Source organism: Carassius carassius, chromosome 22 (assembly GCF_963082965.1).
Source record: "Carassius carassius chromosome 22, fCarCar2.1, whole genome shotgun sequence".
Taxonomy (NCBI): domain Eukaryota; kingdom Metazoa; phylum Chordata; class Actinopteri; order Cypriniformes; family Cyprinidae; genus Carassius; species Carassius carassius.
The window spans coordinates 7462598-7481186 of NC_081776.1; the positions used below are offsets into that span (position 1 = coordinate 7462598).

Below are 18589 nucleotides of genomic sequence, written 5' to 3' on the forward strand. Positions count from 1 at the left end.
TGTGGATGCCTTTAGGATCCTGCTGCAATTGGGACTCAGAGATACTGAAGACAATACAGGCTATACAGCAAAACAGTATGCCAAAAAACCTCAAGACATTAAGGAGATACGGACTATAAGTGTCATTTCTGTCATACAATTTACATTGCTTAAAATGATCCAGTAAGATGTTATGTTTTAGAATAAATAGGCTATATCCAAAAATCCATAAAAACAAAATTGTATAAAATACTTCTCAGAGAAACTTTTTAGAAAAGAGTTGATTCATTGTTTTACACTGACCAAATAGTAGGCTATTTTAAATAAATCAAATTTATGACGTTTTACTGATAATGTACACATAGGCTATGTTTTAGGGTATTTATATAGGCTATAGTCTGGCCTACTTATATTTTGCAATAGAAAATGCAGTCTTCTGACCCGGTGCATCACTGACAAAATAATAATAATAATAATAATAAATTACACATCCAAATATTTCCTTTAAATTATATCCTTCAAATATGTGACTAGCACAGAAGGAGTTTGCCTGCACACATCAATTTATCTGTGCAGCAGTAGTTGTACAGTATTGTCATTGGACCTATTCAAACCGGCCGATGTACCGTTCATCCACCGAATAGGACAGAGTTTGCGTGCAGGTGCACAAATTTTCCCGGTAAGTTTGTTTTTATAAATCCCGTCTATTGCGAAGGAATTGTCTTGCGCCTCTTTCATAGCATGTTTTGTGCGTATAAATGGTTATAAATGAGGCCCTTGGTGATCAGGAGGCGGAGCATTCGCCCACGATGATTGACAACACAATCCACCAGTCGCATCTGAGAACGTTCAATCTAGCACGCCCTGCCCACTTTAGCCGCACCCACTCGGGGGTGACGTGCCAGCGCACTTCTTTCATTTCCAGCTTTGCAAAGATCTCCATTTTCTTCGGGCAGACGCGTAGGAAAAGGGGATTAAAGACGAAGAAAAATGAATGAAGAGTACGACGTTATCGTGTTGGGAACCGGGCTGACGGTAGCAGAATATTATTTTATCCAAATATGATCGCGTACATGTTGAAAAAATCATAAGAAAAACCACAATCAGAGGCTGTTTCGATCTTGCTAGGCAGTGGTGTTACTGTTGCGTTCACTTTAGGAGGCTAAATACTAACTTGCTGATTTAAGCATAATGCTCTTCAGCAGCCACTCGAACTCTTATCAGATATGCTAATTAGCAACAATGCTACCTTTAGCCTCAGGCTAATCAGCACTATACGTGATGTGCCAATCTGGCTGAATGCTAACTTTAGCATCAGTTATCTATTGGCGCTCAGCCGCGTCTAACGCTGCTTCACAGGCCTCGTTTACAAATTTGACGGCGTTTTGTGAATACGCAATACTATTTCATGTTATAAAATAGCTGGTTAATAATTCACTAAGAAACTTATTGTGTTTTGTTATTTTAGTGTGACATTTTGGATCACATATCTATCATTTAATGAGGCTTTCATATTGTGACAGTGCTAACTAACGTTACACAGCTTGCGTTCTGTGTCTAGGTAATAAATTGTTTTTTTTATTGTTTTTGATAACGATTTTCATTTTTCCTAAAAACCATATAAAAGTATGCATTTTTTTTCTGCTATTTGAAAGTAACTTTAGTCTATAATGTTCCCAGTGGCCTCCTCAATTATCTCAATGTTATTTTTTACAAGAACTTGACTTCGTAGTTATTTTAAGGGTGGATGATCGTTTAATATATTTTTATTTCAAAATGAAATTACACAATGAACCAATTTTTAGATGACGTATTTCGTCAATATAGTTAAGTAAACAACCACACCCTCAAGTGAAACAGAAAACCTTCATTATATATTCTATTGCAATGCTTTATATGCCTGTTCATTCAGCCAGAAAGTTGGTTTATGCTTATATATAGATATATAGATAGATAGATAGATAAAATGATACACAAATGTTGTTACCCAGATCAGCCAGGCTTTTCAAAATGACTCCATAGTATACATTATTGTGTCAGGAAAACCCAGTGATGAAAACTATTCCTGGCTGCTACTGTACTTTGCTTTTCGGTCAAACTCATTTGTTTGGCGTGACAGTCCCTGGAAACCTTTCTTCCTTGAGGTCCAAACAGGATCAAGTACACTGTTTTTGTTTGTTTCACTTCTTAAAGTAAGAAAACAAGACCCCACATCTCCATAAACATGCATTTGTAATCTCATAAAATTTTAAACCGTGATCCTTACTAATCCTAAAAGACTCAAGTATGCATTAAAACTGATGCTGCATTTTATTGAATCTGTATATTGATTTATTAACATTTCATTGCTTTTACTCAAGGCCTGGGTTAGTGTAATCGGTCTAAAGAAGCCTATACAAAGTGGTTCCCCTAAAACAAGAAGTATGGGAAGTGAACATAGCCTAATTCACCTCTGCACAAAAACGTCCTATCAGTAGAGAACCAGAAAGGCGTTGGTGCGCTTTGTAGAGGAACCGAGACTGACGTCCTCTGTTTAGTTCTGCAAATCAGGCAAGAATGGTAAGCTGAGGGTGGCATGAGAGCAAAAAATTAGCAACCGTGCTCCTGTCTTGGCTGTTTTAGGAGGAATTTCACAGTTTCTGAGGCCACAGTTTCCTTGAGCGTAGTAGGAATCTGGTATTACATGATAATCCCTTTAGCCTGAGCTGGAGAGTGTAGTGGTTGGAAGTTCGGAGCATTGATATTTGAACTTCGAATAGTTCGAATAGAACAAATGTCACAAGAGTCTTGCCCGTTTTAAAACATGCAATGATAGGAATTCTAATACTGGCTTGTTATTCTTTGTAAATTTTATAGTAAAAAGCTTGTTACTTTTTCCACTGTCTTTTGCATTTCCTTTTTTTATTGGCCGCTATGTCGTCTCGTTTTGTGTAGACACCTCTTTCTCCACATAATGTGATGAATCATCTACAGTGGATTGAGGGGAAAAGGCAACAAACAAAATAAACATCAAATACTGGATGATTGAGCTTTCTGTTTAGAAGAGTGGGAGAAGTGTTTTACTGGAGTGTGATCGAGTCGCTGATAGTCATTTGAAGCCAGAACGCTGGATCCCAGCAGGTGTTTAATGTCATGGAAGAGGAAGAGAAATGTCAGGAGCATTTCTTAGGGCCTTTCATGTGACTGTAGCCTGATTCTTTAGTACGGAGAAGCAGGTGGTGTTCAGCCGTTTGGATCTACTGTACACTTTTTCAGTGAATGTTAACGTTTAACCCTTATTGCTACAAAAAAAAAGATCTTTGGATTTAGTACACAGTCATTTTATTTTTAAGATTTTTCCTTTTAGTTATAAATGAACTCATCCTTTGAGCTGAGAGCAGTTGAGTCATGAACATTTGAGGCGAGGACATTGATTATGTGGACATGAGAAATTGGTGCATAAAAATTTTAACTGCCACCATGAGGCATATTAAGCCGTTTCTATAGTCAAGAGGGTTTTGTTCGGACATACTCTTTCCACAAAAGAGTTTATGAATTAATAATTACACAAACATTTTACAGTAAACATTACCACATATACAGCAGCTATGATCAGATGAGAAATAGGTCTTATTGTTGGTATCCCAACCTGACCTGTTCTAGCTTAGCAGTGTGATGCTAAGAAGGCGTTGTCTTGTTTAGCTATTTTCTTACATATTTTTAATGCTAAGGCCTTGGCTTATCTCCACTCAGATGGATGTTGTTACTCTCATACCTCAACTGATCATTTGCATTGAAATGATTTGTGAGCCGTAATGAAGAAAAGAATGTTGCTTGTTGAAAAATGAGTTGCTGTTAATCGCTTTGAGAGTACATGTCATTGTGAATTGTGTCATTTAGTGGCTTCTGTTACGTGTAAAGTCCACTCCATCACATGATCTGTAGGCTCGCTGTTTATAATCACTTATTATGGCCTGTGAGAGGACAGTGTTTCAGTGTTTCTTTAAATGTACATGCTTGTCTTTTATATATATTAAATATGTCTTATATATGTCTTATATATGTCAAAATTACACAGAAAACTTAAAAAAAAAAAAATGTTGCCTTGGAAAAATAACTGAAATAGTTAATTTAATAAATACTGAAAATAGCTAAAACAGAAATAAAAATAAAGACACTAAATTAGTGCTCCAGACTAACTATTTTTACTAGGAGCGATGTGTCCCCTGACTAAAAAATTTGTAGGAGCACAAGCAGAAAATTTAGGGGCATACCTTAAACTAGCCTGCAGTGCAATCATTCACATTTTCCCCATTTTAACTGTATTACTGACAAATGCTTTGATAAAATAGACTTAACTCAAGAGGAAATTACAATGTGCAGTATTCTTTTAATTTCGGAGGGATATGATATATACATGATAAAATATCGTTTTGCATTAATAAGTGCAGTTACTTAAAATAAACAACTAGATTGTGCCGGTATTCGATAATGCGATATATAACTGTAATGAATATGCACAATATTGTTATCGTGGCACTTCTAAATCCCGCGAATAATTATATTACAAATTGTTTTGAATTTGGAATGCATTTTAAGAATACGATTCCCATCAACTGGTCAAAATGCACAACACCGCTGTATGCTGCTTGAAAGACTCTGTGCACTCTGATGTAAACAAGCACGTAAGAGAAGCACATGGAGGAACACATGAGGGACGAGCTGAATGAAAGCACATTCACTCTCTGACAGCAGATGGCGCTAAACTGCAGAAAATGTCCTTAACCTGGAAACCCCTTAAATAAACCAGCTGGACTACTTTCATACATATTTAAATTAGACTGTCAGAGCAGTTCTGGAGATGTTGTTCATGTGTTCACGTCCTTTTTTAGAGAGACAGCAGACGCTGAAATTACCGGAGCGTCACGCGCGCTTCATTGTGTTTGATAAGGGAAGACGCGCTTCTGCTCCATTCATTAACAGAGACACGCAGAACATTTTAATATTTACAGATATTAGTCCATATCGTGATTTGATGCAAGTGCAATGACCTATTTTTGATTAATTCATTCAAAATTTGGCAAATTCCGTGCCATTCCGCGTTAAACTGTAAATTCCGTTTTAATGACTGGATTCCGCGATTCCCTACGCGTTGTTTTCTACATTGCGAAAATCATAGGGCCCTATATGCCAGGTCTATCTTGCAATGGACACACGCCACGACGTTCTCTTTTAAGTTTGCCCGCGCCCTTAAATCAAAACACTGCTGACTCCTTGCAGTATGAATCCTTCCGCTTTGTGGGTGACGTAAACGCGTAAAGTGAGATTGTAAAGTGATACCTATGGGTCTTTATAGTTCTTTTGCACTTTAATCTGTGCAAAACTTTGTTTCTTTGTTTTATTTTATTTAAATGTTCAGTTATTTTTGTTATTAGAAAAAGTTATTTAACCTATTATATTATACTATATTTTGAGCACTTTTTAAAATTTCAATACCGTGATAATACCGTTTACCGTGATACAAGCATGAGCAATTAATCCCAACAGGAAAATTTGATACCGGCATATCCCTACCAACAACTTCAGTGATTATGAGCACTTTGCACATTTATGTGCACAAAGCAATTTGTAACTTCTCTTATTTCATACACAAAAAAAATAATGTTGAATGAAATTAATGTAATAACATTCAACTATTTCTACCCCAACACCATGATTCTAGTTAGCGTTAGATTATACAGAGATCTGTGCAGAATTTGAATGCTTTTCATTAGATCTCGCATCAATCTTTATTCATTCTGCAGCGAAATCAAATGCTTCTTGGTGGATCTCACAGCGCTGTGTTGTAATAGTTTAGCAAACTCTACTTTGGCTCGCGAGTAAAGCTGTTCTGAGCTCGGACCAGTCTTTTTGCGATGCGGTCCGTGCTGCGCAGCTCAAACAAGTAGCGCAATTTATTTTCACATTCGTTTTATTTGCTGTTAGATGTTACTCATATTCAACAGAAATGGCAGTGTTTACGAGTTGAACAATGCGGTGGTCGCTCCAGTGCTCACAGATCTCCCGCTCACAAAAATGACTGTTTCAAATGTGGCATTTTTGTAAAGCATAAAGGACGTTCCTCTGCTGAACCCCTTTGATCTACTCCACACTGCTAATGAAAAATGTGCTAGGGCTTGCTTTAAAGGCATGTCTACAGGATATCCATCGGCTAGGATTGGTTCTGTAAAACAAGTAATGCTTTGCTAAAGTTAAGGACAGTATGTATAATTGTATTTTCCCCAGAGATGCAACCTGCTACAAAACCACTAAATAATTGGCATGCAGTATATTATACAAACCATGAATGCATTTTGAATGGCCTGGGGTCATCATGGTCACATGTCTGAGATATGTTGTACTGAATCTGCATTCATGTGTTTCCTCTAGGAATGCATCCTGTCCGGGATCATGTCTGTGAAGGGGAAGAAGGTTCTGCACATGGACAGGAACTCGTACTATGGAGGGGAGAGTGCCTCCATCACCCCTTTGGAGGATGTAAGTCACTGTTTGAGACCACCGCTATTCTCTAAATCTCCCCAGACACTAACATTGTCTTTTGGTTTGCTCACAGTTGTTCAAGCGTTTCAGCCTTCCTGGCAGTCCTCCTGAGTCCATGGGAAAGGGCCGCGACTGGAACGTGGACCTCATTCCCAAATTTCTAATGGCCAACGGTAGGAAGCAACAACATCAAACTTTACATTTACATTTCAGCCGTCACTTTTTGGAATCTGTTATCTCGGCCAAATACACATCATGTTCTGGATCGCTCTGTGCCAGGCAATGCTGGATCGCTCAGTCACACGTATCCTGTTGCTTAGCAGTTTTCTTTCACTCTTGAAGTGCTCAAGAATACAAAGGATGATGATTGTGTCCTTTTTGTATTTATAGGTCAGCTAGTCCGTATGCTGCTGATCACACAGGTGACACGTTACCTGGACTTCAAAGTGATTGAGGGCAGCTTCGTCTACAAAAAGGGCAGCATCTATAAAGTGCCCTCCACTGAGACTGAAGCTCTGGCATCCAGTAAGTGACCGGTTTATGATTCAGATAACCTTCTGTTGTTGTTGTTGTCCCCCAGTTAAACTGGCAAATTCAGATTGAAACTGGTGAGTTCAAGCTAGCTCTTGTCAGTTTTATATGCATTGTTCATCAGATGGTCATTAAACAGGCTGTGGCTGGCCCATGGTCCTGCCATCTAGAGCTTGAGTCTACAGCCAAGTAGGCTGGGGTGTTTTATTTTCTGAACCAGGTAATTATTTTTAACTAAAACTATTTAAATAAAGCTGTCGTGAAATAAATTATAAACATTAGATTTAAAAACTGTTGTTTCACTATTTATACCTAGAAATAAAAATTAAAACTGAAATAAAAATAAATTAAAGCTAAATAGAAAATGTAAAAGTATAACAGACAATAGGGATGCAGAAATAATGTAATTTCTAATCGCGATTACAGTTACGGATGCCACAATTACGTAATCGTTCAAAGCTGCAATTAATTGTTCTAAGTCGACTTATGTTATTCTGCATGCTTAAGATACTTGGTATAAACATCATTCAATGAATATTGTGATAATCGTAATTAATAATCGCAATTACAATTTCAAGGGAATAATCGACAATTATGATTTTTGTCATTATTGTGCAGCCTTAACAGACAATTTAAAATATTAATAAAAACTCTAATGATATATCAATTAAATCACCCTGGTCTGTTATAAGTAGATGAGGAATTACAGTGAAGTGATGAGCATAGACATCTCGCCTTACTTCCCTTTTAATTAATTTTGTAGCATAATGAAATTATTGTATGTAATACAGTTCTGCAGTTCTTCTTTTTTTGCAGACTAAGTGAGCGAGCATGTGTTTGGTTCCTAAAATACATCCCTTCAAGCAAACTGCATGCTGTCATAGCTGATAGGGGAAAAAAATAATCTTTTAACATGCTTCAATCATCTTTCAGGCCTCATGGGACTTTTTGAGAAAAGACGATTCAGGAAGTTTCTTGTGTTTGTTGCCAACTTTGATGAAAATGACCCAAAAACCTTGGAAGGAGTGGACCCAAAAAAGACCACCATGCGAGATGTGTACAAAAAGTTTGACCTCGGGCAAGATGTTGTTGACTTCACCGGCCATGCTCTTGCACTCTACCGCACAGATGAGTGAGTCGAAACCTCATCTACCTTTTGGAGAAAGTTCACCTAAAATTATGATATCCATGGCTTGTTTGTCCCATGAAGTTAAACCTCTTTGTGTTTATCTGTCCAGCTACCTGGATCAGCCCTGCATAGAGACGATAAACAGGATTAAGTTGTACAGCGAGTCTTTGGCAAGGTATGGCAAGAGTCCATATCTGTACCCTCTCTATGGCCTGGGAGAGCTGCCCCAAGGCTTCGCTAGGTAAGTTTCCCCCAACTACTTCCTCCGCTACTAACGTTCACATCATTTTTAAACCTGTCTGTGTGTACTAGCAGTTTATTTGTGTCACTCACAGATTAAGTGCCATTTATGGAGGAACATACATGCTGAACAAGCCCATTGAGGATATAATTATAGAGAACGGCAAAGTTGTGGGCGTCAAATCTGAGGGAGAGGTCAGTTTCTGTTGCAAGCGGTGTGAAATCTAATTTATCCTTAAAATGTGCTTTGACTTTAATGTTGTTTATTCTACACGGTCAGATCGCTCGCTGCAAGCAGCTGATTTGTGACCCCAGCTATGTCATGGACCGAGTCAACAAGGTGGGTCAGGTGATCCGGGTCATCTGCATAATGAGCCACCCCATTAAGAACACCAGCGATGCCAACTCCTGCCAGATCATCATCCCTCAGAACCAGGTCAACAGGAAGCATGGTTAGTCTTGACATGAAACCACAGCGCTCGCATGTTCTAACTGCTCTTACCTTAATAATTACTTGGACCCTCAAGTACACTTAATATAAAATATGAGATTAAAATAAGGTAAGAGCCCTTATTATTTTATTTTTAGTGAGGGTTATTGTATGTGAGGGTCCAAGCAATTATTCAAGATGACTTTTTTTACTACATTTATTAAAGGCCTAATACACTTATCATAGATATTGACATGCATCAGTTCTTTGCCACCTGCTTACGTTTTATGTAATTGACAAATTTAGCTTTGCCATCACAGGAATAAATTGCATTTTGAAAATATAAATGCTATTTTAAATTGTAATACTGTTTCACAATATTCCTGTTTTTACTGTCATTTTTATTAAATAAATGCAGCATTAAAAATAAGCATAAAAAATATTACCAACCCTAAACTTTGTAAAGATGCAGTATTGTACATTAAAATCTTCTCCTCCTTTTAGATATCTATGTGTGCATGATCTCTTACGCACACAACGTGGCAGCCCAGGGTAAATACGTAGCCATTGTCAGCACCACTGTGGAGACCAGTGACCCTGAGAAAGAGATCAAACCAGCCCTGGACCTTTTGGAACCGGTTGAGCAGAAGTACGTTTGCATGTCTGTTTGCACTTGCTAATGTATAAAACTTACTTTGACATGCATGCAATCAGATAAATAAAACCATGTGTGATCTTTTTGCAGATTTGTGAGCATTAGTGACCTGTACGCACCAAATGATTTGGGATCTGACAGCCAGGTAAGTGTTTACATTGTGCTCGCTTGATATACAAAGTGTAATTACAGTACTAAGTTTTTTATCTGCACCCAGGTCTTTATCTCTCGCTCCTATGATGCCACAACTCACTTCGAGACAACCTGTGACGATATCAAAGACATCTACAAGCGAATGACAGGCACAGAGTTTGACTTTGCCGAAATGGAGCGCAAGAAAAATGACATCTTCGGAGATGGTGCTGACCAGTAAACTAGCTCCAGCTGCTCTTGAATATCAAATATTCAGGCGATCATAATCTTATGGTTAAAAAAAAAAAAAAACAGAAAAGAAAAAAATTGCAACAAAACTGGGTGAGCTGGCTGTCCAAGCATATGTTTTGCCCATAATGGAATTTCATTTAAACAATTATACAAATTTAGCATTTTTGGGGGAGAAGGGGAGAAGGTTCTGCCAGTCTGCTTTTTATAATCAGGAAGCGAGATCCATTTTGCACTGATTGATTATCAACGGCCTGTATTCAGTTTCCATCATGTGATCTTTATCTCAGCCTGCTTAGACATGGTATGTAAAAAGTCCAAATATGCCAAAAAAAGATGTATTCAAGTTGATGTGAAGAAATGCATATTATAAAAATGTATTGGTGTTGGCTGTAAAGAAAATAACCTTAAAGGGGAGGGGGATATGGGTTTGCAAAACTGCAAAATTATCTGTTTTGAGTTTGGTCAGGTTTAAAAGCACATGGTTTAATTTTTAAAGGAAACAATCTACTTCTAAGATAACTTCCAGGGATTTTCCATTATTCTATTTTCCTAGAAATTACAACTGGTGCTTAATCTGGCATCCTGAATATTTCGTTTGCAATATTTCTCCAATTACCTAGGTTTACAGATCGAAGGGACGTATCAAGCACACACAGTGTAGATAATCTTTTATGTAATCCCTGTCCAACCACAGTATTTGTTTTGCAATATGCTCATGTGATTTGACAACTGACCCCCCAATTAGCTGTAAATTGTGCTACTTGTCGGAAGGGCCGGGGTTACTTTCAGCTTTGCCTTGCATCTCTTTTCTGATGGGTTATGTGTGATTCAAAGGCTACTACATGGAGGTAATCACATATCAGTGGAAAAAGCTGCTTAACTGTAAGTCTGGAATCTGCTTGTCTAGTGTGTATCAGGGAGCTCTCCTTCTCCCTCACCTCGGAGCAGAGAGAGGAGCAGGCAGTGTCTCTTCAACAGCTCTGACATGTTAGCAAGGACCAAAATGTCTATGGCAGTATTGATATGACCGGGGCCCTGTACAAAATGTCACCAATGTTTTAAAAAAGAAAAACAAACAAATGCTGAAAGGACGGGGCTCAAATGATTTCTGTACTGCAAAGTAAAAATGTTAACTTGTGGAAAACTGACTGTGTTTTATTTTACCCAATAGGTCATGCTACAAAAGCTGTAGTTTCACTATTTTATTTTATTTATTTATTTTTTACGATCCTTTAATAAAGTTAAATAAAAGTTAATAGTAAACCATAATTAAACATTATATATTATACAGCAGCTTAATCTAATTTTGGAAAATTTTAAATGTTCTGTTACATACAAGTGGTTCGTTACTGTAAAGGTTGTTTTGCCGTTAAAAAAGATTTGATAGCTCATGACATTTGTAAGGTAGTGAGCGCGAACTGGGAAACTATATCTCCCAGGATCCTTTGCGAATTTGCCGTATTCAATCCGTAGTGTCGCAAATCATAACAAAACAGGCGGCTTCTCTAAATATAGAACTTACCACGTTTTTCGCATGCTATATGAGTAATATTTGTTAAATGTCAGGTAGATTTATTAAACTATGGAACTCACCGCTGCCCGATCAACGTTTTATGGTGATATCGGTAAGTATTTGGGGTGGATTGAATGGTTGAATAAAATCTATTAAAACCTTAAGGAAAATAAAGTATGCATTTGTAGGCCACTGGGCTGATCGCACGCCGGTACACGAGGCTGCCTCTCTAGGTCGAGCTCTGCAGTTAAAGCAACTGATAGAGGCAGGAGCATCAGTTAATATCGTGTCTGTGGATAACTTCACCCCACTGCATGATGCCTGCATCCAAGCCCATCCAAACTGTGTTCAAATACTGCTGGAGGCAGGAGCTCAGGTGGGTTAGAGTTCCAGGTATATTTTAACGAGTGATGTCCTGAATTGCGTTTACATTTAGCAGACGCTTTTATCCAAAGTGACTTAACGTTACAATAGAGGAGCATAAGCAAATTAATATAGAACTACAACATTGGAGAAGATGGGAGGAATAACAAGGCACTGATATTTGGAAAATTGAAATAATTTTTTTAGTTAAGTCTAAGGTACCAACTCATTTCTAAAAACTGTGTGTGTGTGTGTGTGTACAGGTGGATGTACGCACCATCCATGGCAGTACTCCACTCTGTCATGCCTGTGCTGCTGGAAGCATAGAAAGTGTCAAGCTGCTGGTGGATCACGGAGCATCAGTCAACCCTTCCCTGACCGCCCTCACAGCATCCCCACTCCATGAGGCCTGCATACGAGGTGAGATGGATTGCTTTGTGTTTAGACTTGTGTGTGTTCTCATGATTTCTGTTCAGGTGACGTAGACTGTGTGAAGCTTATGATAGACAAGGGAGCGCTACTGGAGGCCTTTGACATTTACTTTGGGACGCCGTTACATGCTGCCTGTGCTAAAGCTCACTTCGACTGTGCCCTGCTGCTGCTCAATGCAGGTGAGGTACTTTATTTATAGGTGTACTTTATATATTTTATTTTGCACTATTATGCATTATTCTGCTTTATCATTCATATTTTCAAAGGTGCAAAGGTGAATGCCACCAAGTTCCATGAGACAGCACTGCATCATGCGGCGAGGGCCGAGAGAGTGGACCTGGTGGAGCTGCTGGTGGAGTTTGGTGGAGATGTCAACATAAGGGATAACTTGGGTCACAAACCTAGAGATTATACAAAACCAGAATCTCCTGCAAATCTCTGCCTGCGACACTATGAGAGTGTGTAACAGTCTGCATAGGTGCTATACAGTATATGTCTCAGAGTATTTCATCTGCTGTTCTGTGTTTCTGCAGGTAATCCTCTGTCTCTACAGCAGCTGTGCCGTACCATCCTGAGGACTGTGTTGGGCACCAGAGCTTTGGAACTGATCCCTAAACTGGACATTTCACAGCGCATCATTGAATACCTCATTTATAAATCATAATTATGTTTATTTTTTTTTAGTTCCCTAGAAACACATTTTATTTAGAAACCTATAATAGACTGCAGTTTGATAAGTCTTAAGTTTAAGAGTGAATTAATTAAGTTATTTATAAATAACCCTATGGAAACTATGTTTACTTAAAAGAGGTCGCCGGATGCAAAATTCACTTTACAAGTTGTTTGAACATAAATGTGTGTTGGAAGTGTGTGTACACATCCATTGTATAATGATAAAAGTCTACTTAAGTGTTTTTTTTTTAATCCCCATTTAAAATCCCCTTCCTCAAATCAGGCTGTTCTGAGATTCCTGTCAGAATGACGTAGTTCTCAACAGGCCCCTCCCACTGTAGTTGATTGACACTAGCATCTCACCTTAGACCCGCCCTGAGTGAGCTGTCATCAGTCCGATATTGTGTCGACCCCAGTGCAGGGGAAGACAAGAAAGTCTCAGTTTAAGCGATTGAGGTGTTTTGTTGCTGGATGTAATAATGAATATAGCAGTTGTCATTTACACCCGACATCTGAGCCACTGAAGGATTAATGTTACTTTCATTTTGAAGGGAATGCGCCTATCCCGATCTGCCTAAATGCGCGACTCATTTGTGATCCAACTTAATCAACAGAAGAAGTGATATTAGGGTTTTTTTATGAGTCTTTGCAAATCCCCTTTCCTATCAATGAGCTAGTTAGCCAGTTGAATTTTACAGTCTGCTCATCACCCCCCCCCCCGAAGAAAAGGGCGGGGTCAGGAGAGTTCATTAGCATTTAAAGCAACATGGACTAGAACAGCGTGCTGAAAAGGGAGCTGATTTTGACGGTAAAAAAAAGTGTTTTGTTTTTTTTACACTACCATTGTGAAATTTTAACTGAACTATGTTATAGACTTTCCATTAAGACCCTAAAGAATCATATCAACTTGTGGGAAATTGGCATCCGATGACCCCTTTAAGTGGAGTTGTGATGACTTGATTTCAATGAATGTGCTACATTGCCTTAAAATATTTTGCAGTGTAAATGTACAAATAATGTTTATGATACTGCTGCCCCTGTAAAACTCAATATAAATTTAACTTTTAAATCAAGCTTTTTATTTTTATTTTAACCAGCTGTGAACGTGTTAATGTTTCCGAATACGTTTTATCTTAAAAGGTATTGTTTTATTATTTTAACTTATCAAATTTTCCTGCTTTATTTAAACTACTTTATTAAAATAAATGCCAATGGTTTTCAACCAGGATGTCATGAAGGCACTTTAGGGGGTCTGTCGAGATATATTAAACATATAGCACTTAACTTTTCATGATATGTTTACCTAATTAACTAACCTAAAATGTTGTCTATTAAGCATTATGTATTGTTCATGTTCTTAAATAAAGTTGTTGTCATGTCTTATCTGGTGTGCCATGTCCCTGGTTAAAAATGCACTCACATTTCTACATTTGTGTCCAAATGTATCCATACTTTATTATTATTATTATTATTATTTATTTTTTTAAAGTAAACTACAACTCCCAGCAGCACGTCATACTAGGGGCAAAACAGAACAGACCACGTGATGTATATACCGCACTTCTAAACAGCAGAATTTCTGCTATAGTTACTAAGCTAGCGACAGTGTATTGTTTAAATTGAACTGTATACCACTTTACTAAAGCGGAGATAGAAGTAGAAACAGCACGACCTTATTTTTTCGTTGACATCGGTACGTCCACGAGAAAAGTGTATCGTGTATAGTTGTGTTTAAGTGACTTTTTCTCATTTCTGTAGTTTAACATAATCTGTAAGATAATTTTTACACATTCATGGAGAATTAATTTTTGTTTTAGAATTATTTTATGAACTAAACGTTTTGAGTGAAATAGTTGCCTATCCATCGTATAATGTGAGAATAATCTGTGTAATGCAGATTGTGTAAGGTTAGTGATTGCTAAATGAGCCAGTTTAGTGGCCTATGACCTGTACTTGGTACTCTTCTACATGTGGCATGTGCCAGCCGACACCTGGAGTGTGTTAAAGTGCTACTGAATGCAGGTGAAACCAGATGCCGTGAGATTGTAAAGTACTCTGTCAGCCATGCAAACACTGAAGAATGTGCCTCTAAAGCAGGTAGTTTAGATCTGGAATCACCAAAGTGAAGCTGTAATCGTGAATCATTGTGTGCAGGTGTGCAAGTAAACGCCACTAGTCTACACGAGATGCCCTTACATCATGCTGCAAAGTCCAACAATGTGATATGATTGAGCTGTTGGTGGAGTTTGGGGCCGGTCCGTGTACGTTAATGCCCGTGACAAATATGACAGGAAGCCAGTTGACTACACAAAGTCTGATACACCCTCAGCGCAGTCTTCAGCTTTATGAGAGTGAGTTCAAAACAAAACAGCCTTGTGAGGAAATTAAATTATACTAAATTCTTATTTGTATTTTGAAATGGTTTGCATTGGCTACAGGATATGTTGTATTGTTTACATTCACTAAGTAGGATAGACAGTCTGAATATACAGGATTCAAAAAGTAAAAATGTATTTTAAATCTGGAAATACACAGAAAGTTTAAACATTTTCAAAATATCAGTTTTGATGAAAAATGAAAATTAAATGTTTAGTATTCTTCAATATTTTGCAACCTAATAAAAAAACAAGAGTTTTAAGTTTTTTTAAAATAAAAAGGCAAAACAGTTTTCTAATAAAAATAAATAAATAACAGGCTAAATAGAAAGTGTCCAGTAGATGGTGGTCTTGGCTTAATTTAAAAGCTGTTGTAGCAAACCTAAATGTGTTTATATGATATATTGTTTTGCATGATGAAGAATCTGTTCACAGTTCACAAGTTTATTATGTTCTCTGTGGTCTCACTGAGATTTAAAATGTTCTAAAAAAATAAAATATATTATGTTAATGTTAGGTGTTCTGGCTGTAGTGATATGCTGCCGCTGTGGCTCCAGCAGTGATTCACAGCCAGGTCTGCTGCCTAGGTGCTGCTCAGGATGTTTTGGGTGTGATGTTGTAACAAATTAAATGAAGTTTATGATTATGAGATTAAAAGTTGGATTCTGTAGGTCTGGAATCCATCATTAGTCTCACTTCAAAGGTACATTCACAACAAGTCCAAGCACAACACGCCAGTGCCCGGCTTCAGAATGTAAACCAGATTCATTAGAAACCGTGTCCTTGGAGCATATAAATATTTTCCTGGCAATAGCATTTAGAGACTAAAATAAATACAAGAATGCAAACATTCAGATTTTGTGTATTAAATGATATGACAGGAGGTCATGATCTTGATGTCTCATATTTTACATTTTATCAAGCAAGAATGTTTAATCTCCTTGTAAGTTCACTCATGTGTTTTTGTTTGGTTTCTATGGAAGGCAATGTAAAAATGTATCAGAAATGTAGTGAAAGGTTGTCGATACAAAATTGTTGCCACAGTTGTCATCATTGACTCATTCTCATGTTCTTTCTTCTTCTGTAGCTAAATTAAATCGAAATGAATTTTGTTGCATTGAGATGTTATTGATTTAAATGTTTAATGCTGCATTCCATTTTGTGTTTTTGCAGGTAACCCTCTTTCTCTGCTGCAGGTGAGCCGTATCGCCCCGAGGACGATGTTGAGCACCAGAGCTGTGGACGTGGTGACCAACCTGGATATGCCTAACCATATTATCAGTTATCTCTTACACCAGTGAACTCTTTCCTTAGAGGTCCACAGATAGTGTGGAAACACCTGAAGCATTGAAATCTCTCCAACAAATATCGGTTTTGTTGGCACATTAGAGATTTATAGGTGCACTATGTATTTTTTATGTTAAAAATGTATCCAAATAATTTTTCTAGCAATTTTGTATGGGTATTTTTATTGGCCACACTTTACATTTGAAAAGAATAGTGTGCTTGTAAATGACAATTGTGTCATTATCAACTCAGTTTCATGTCATTCCAAACCTAAATTTTTGAAGATGTTTTTGCCTGTACATTGAATGTCAGTGGGGTCCAGAATAACCACTTTACGGACAAAAAAATAAGATATTTTTCAAAATATCTTCATAGGGAGTAAATGATAGAATTTTCATTTTTGGGTGGACTGTCCTTTTAAGTAAAAGAAGCACAATGTATTACATAAATAGGAAGCTCTTCTTAATAGCACTTCTCAGCAGAACAGTCCAGACTTTGCTGTAAAATATGTTGTCTTAATGTGTCTGAGGTGAATTTAGGAGTGATGAAAACCATTATATGTTTGCTAAATATTGCCAGAGAGAAAGAGTGGGAGATAGAAACACAAAAAGAGGAAACTTAATCTGGCAGCTGTCTACATTCAGGAACTCCTCTGACCGCTTAAGGAAGTCCAGGGATATGTCAGCACATTAGTAGCTCAGACGACAGACACTATATGCACAACACACACTGCATTGCTGGATATGAGCATGTTAACATCCTCATGCTCTCATTAGAGATTCATTATAGGCGATCACAGTGCCTTGAACTAAGGGTTATTGCACAGGCCCAGGGGAAACACTGGCATTCATATTATGACATGAGCAGCTTGAGTTATACTACAGTTTTGCCACATTCATTGTTTGTGTTCTGCTATAGTGACGCCATACACAGTGACAATGACAGAAACCAGTTTCCAGCAGTGTTTTGTTGTAGTAACATTGTATTAGTACACCGGTTGTAATATATCACTATTCAGCTTTTGTTTCCCATTCTCAACTGCTGTTCTTACAGCTAAGAAGTGAAGAAAAGATATTTAAGACAACATGAAATAGCCTTTTATTATTTAACTGATGTAATGTAACATATTTGAGTTAATCAGAATATTCTGCAGGAAAATAAATCAGATGTGACTTGATTTGATACAGTAGGATCTGATTGGATCGTGAAATGTTGGGCTTTTTCTCTCCTCAGTTTGGACTTTGCCAAAAAAACTAAAGTAATATTTCCATGAAAGATAATGACAGCAGTCTTAAACTTCTACAAATATTTTTTGTAAAAACTTTTTACTATATTTTCACATAAATGCAGCATAGGAAACGTTTTCCAAAAATATTAAAAATGTTACCAAACCCCAAACATTTGAACAGTAGTGCATGTATATAAAGAAAAAAAAAGAAAGGTAACCCTTTTTAACCGTTTATCTTTAATTTATCATTAGAAAACGGTTTTATTTTAAGCCAGAGTTCAAATGATTTGTTTCATTTTTTTTCTAAGATGCTCTTTCAACTGTTCCTTGCCTTAATTCATTTAAGTGGTGTCAGGATTAGTTTTGTGAGTTTGACCCACAGTTCTCCAAGTTCTCTTTATCCATCTGACCCCTTCATATCCTGTGCCTCCTCTTATAAAGTACAGAATGTTCTATAAATAGCAGCCAGACCAAAAATAGAATGAAGTCCATGTGCTTGTGTTCTCACTGAGCTGGAGAAATGAGTTCCTCTTCCTGTGCATGTATCCCGAGCACATAAACGCGCTGGATCTGACCTGAAGCTGAGCAGCAGGGAGGGCAGGAATGTTGTTTTTAGAGCGCAAACCCTCTTCTGATATTAAGCTTACACAGACACGACAGCAGCGATTGAAAGAATGCTGCTCTTTTTCTTCTTATCCGCCTCTCATCTTAAAACAGCCTTTAAAGGATTGTTGTTTTATCTTCACCAGTCTTTATTGTTTAAAGCAGATTGTGGAATTCATGTTCTGTACTAGTTAGCCTAAAACATTTGGACATGCCAGTGTTAGCTGGATTTTAGTTTTTTTGTTTGGT

The 18589-nt window shown here is 37.5% G+C and overlaps 2 protein-coding genes and 1 pseudogene across 3 annotated transcripts; all 3 read left to right on the plus strand.

Moving 5' to 3' along the window:
- The first annotated feature begins 857 nt into the window (after positions 1-857).
- On the plus strand, positions 858-11011 carry LOC132098834 (rab GDP dissociation inhibitor beta). Its single transcript, XM_059505051.1, has 11 exons — positions 858-1014; positions 6388-6495; positions 6572-6671; positions 6889-7023; positions 7963-8161; positions 8268-8399; positions 8494-8593; positions 8679-8850; positions 9333-9477; positions 9574-9628; positions 9701-11011. Exons 1-11 carry the CDS (start codon positions 970-972, stop codon positions 9854-9856), a joined length of 1347 nt encoding a protein of 448 aa, XP_059361034.1. The 5' UTR covers positions 858-969; the 3' UTR covers positions 9857-11011.
- A 127-nt stretch (positions 11012-11138) lies between these two features.
- asb13a.1 (ankyrin repeat and SOCS box containing 13a, tandem duplicate 1) lies at positions 11139-13024 on the plus strand. 2 transcript variants are annotated; one of them, XM_059505052.1, is made up of 6 exons: positions 11139-11492; positions 11569-11756; positions 12007-12163; positions 12220-12354; positions 12442-12633; positions 12709-13024. In XM_059505052.1, exons 1-6 carry the CDS (start codon positions 11450-11452, stop codon positions 12837-12839), a joined length of 846 nt encoding a protein of 281 aa, XP_059361035.1. In that variant the 5' UTR covers positions 11139-11449; the 3' UTR covers positions 12840-13024. The 2 variants fall into 2 exon arrangements, with proteins under 2 accessions (XP_059361035.1, XP_059361036.1); XM_059505053.1 differs by lacking the exon at positions 11569-11756.
- A 1791-nt stretch (positions 13025-14815) lies between these two features.
- LOC132098563 (ankyrin repeat and SOCS box protein 13-like) lies at positions 14816-17602 on the plus strand (annotated as a pseudogene).
- The last annotated feature ends 987 nt before the right edge of the window (positions 17603-18589 follow it).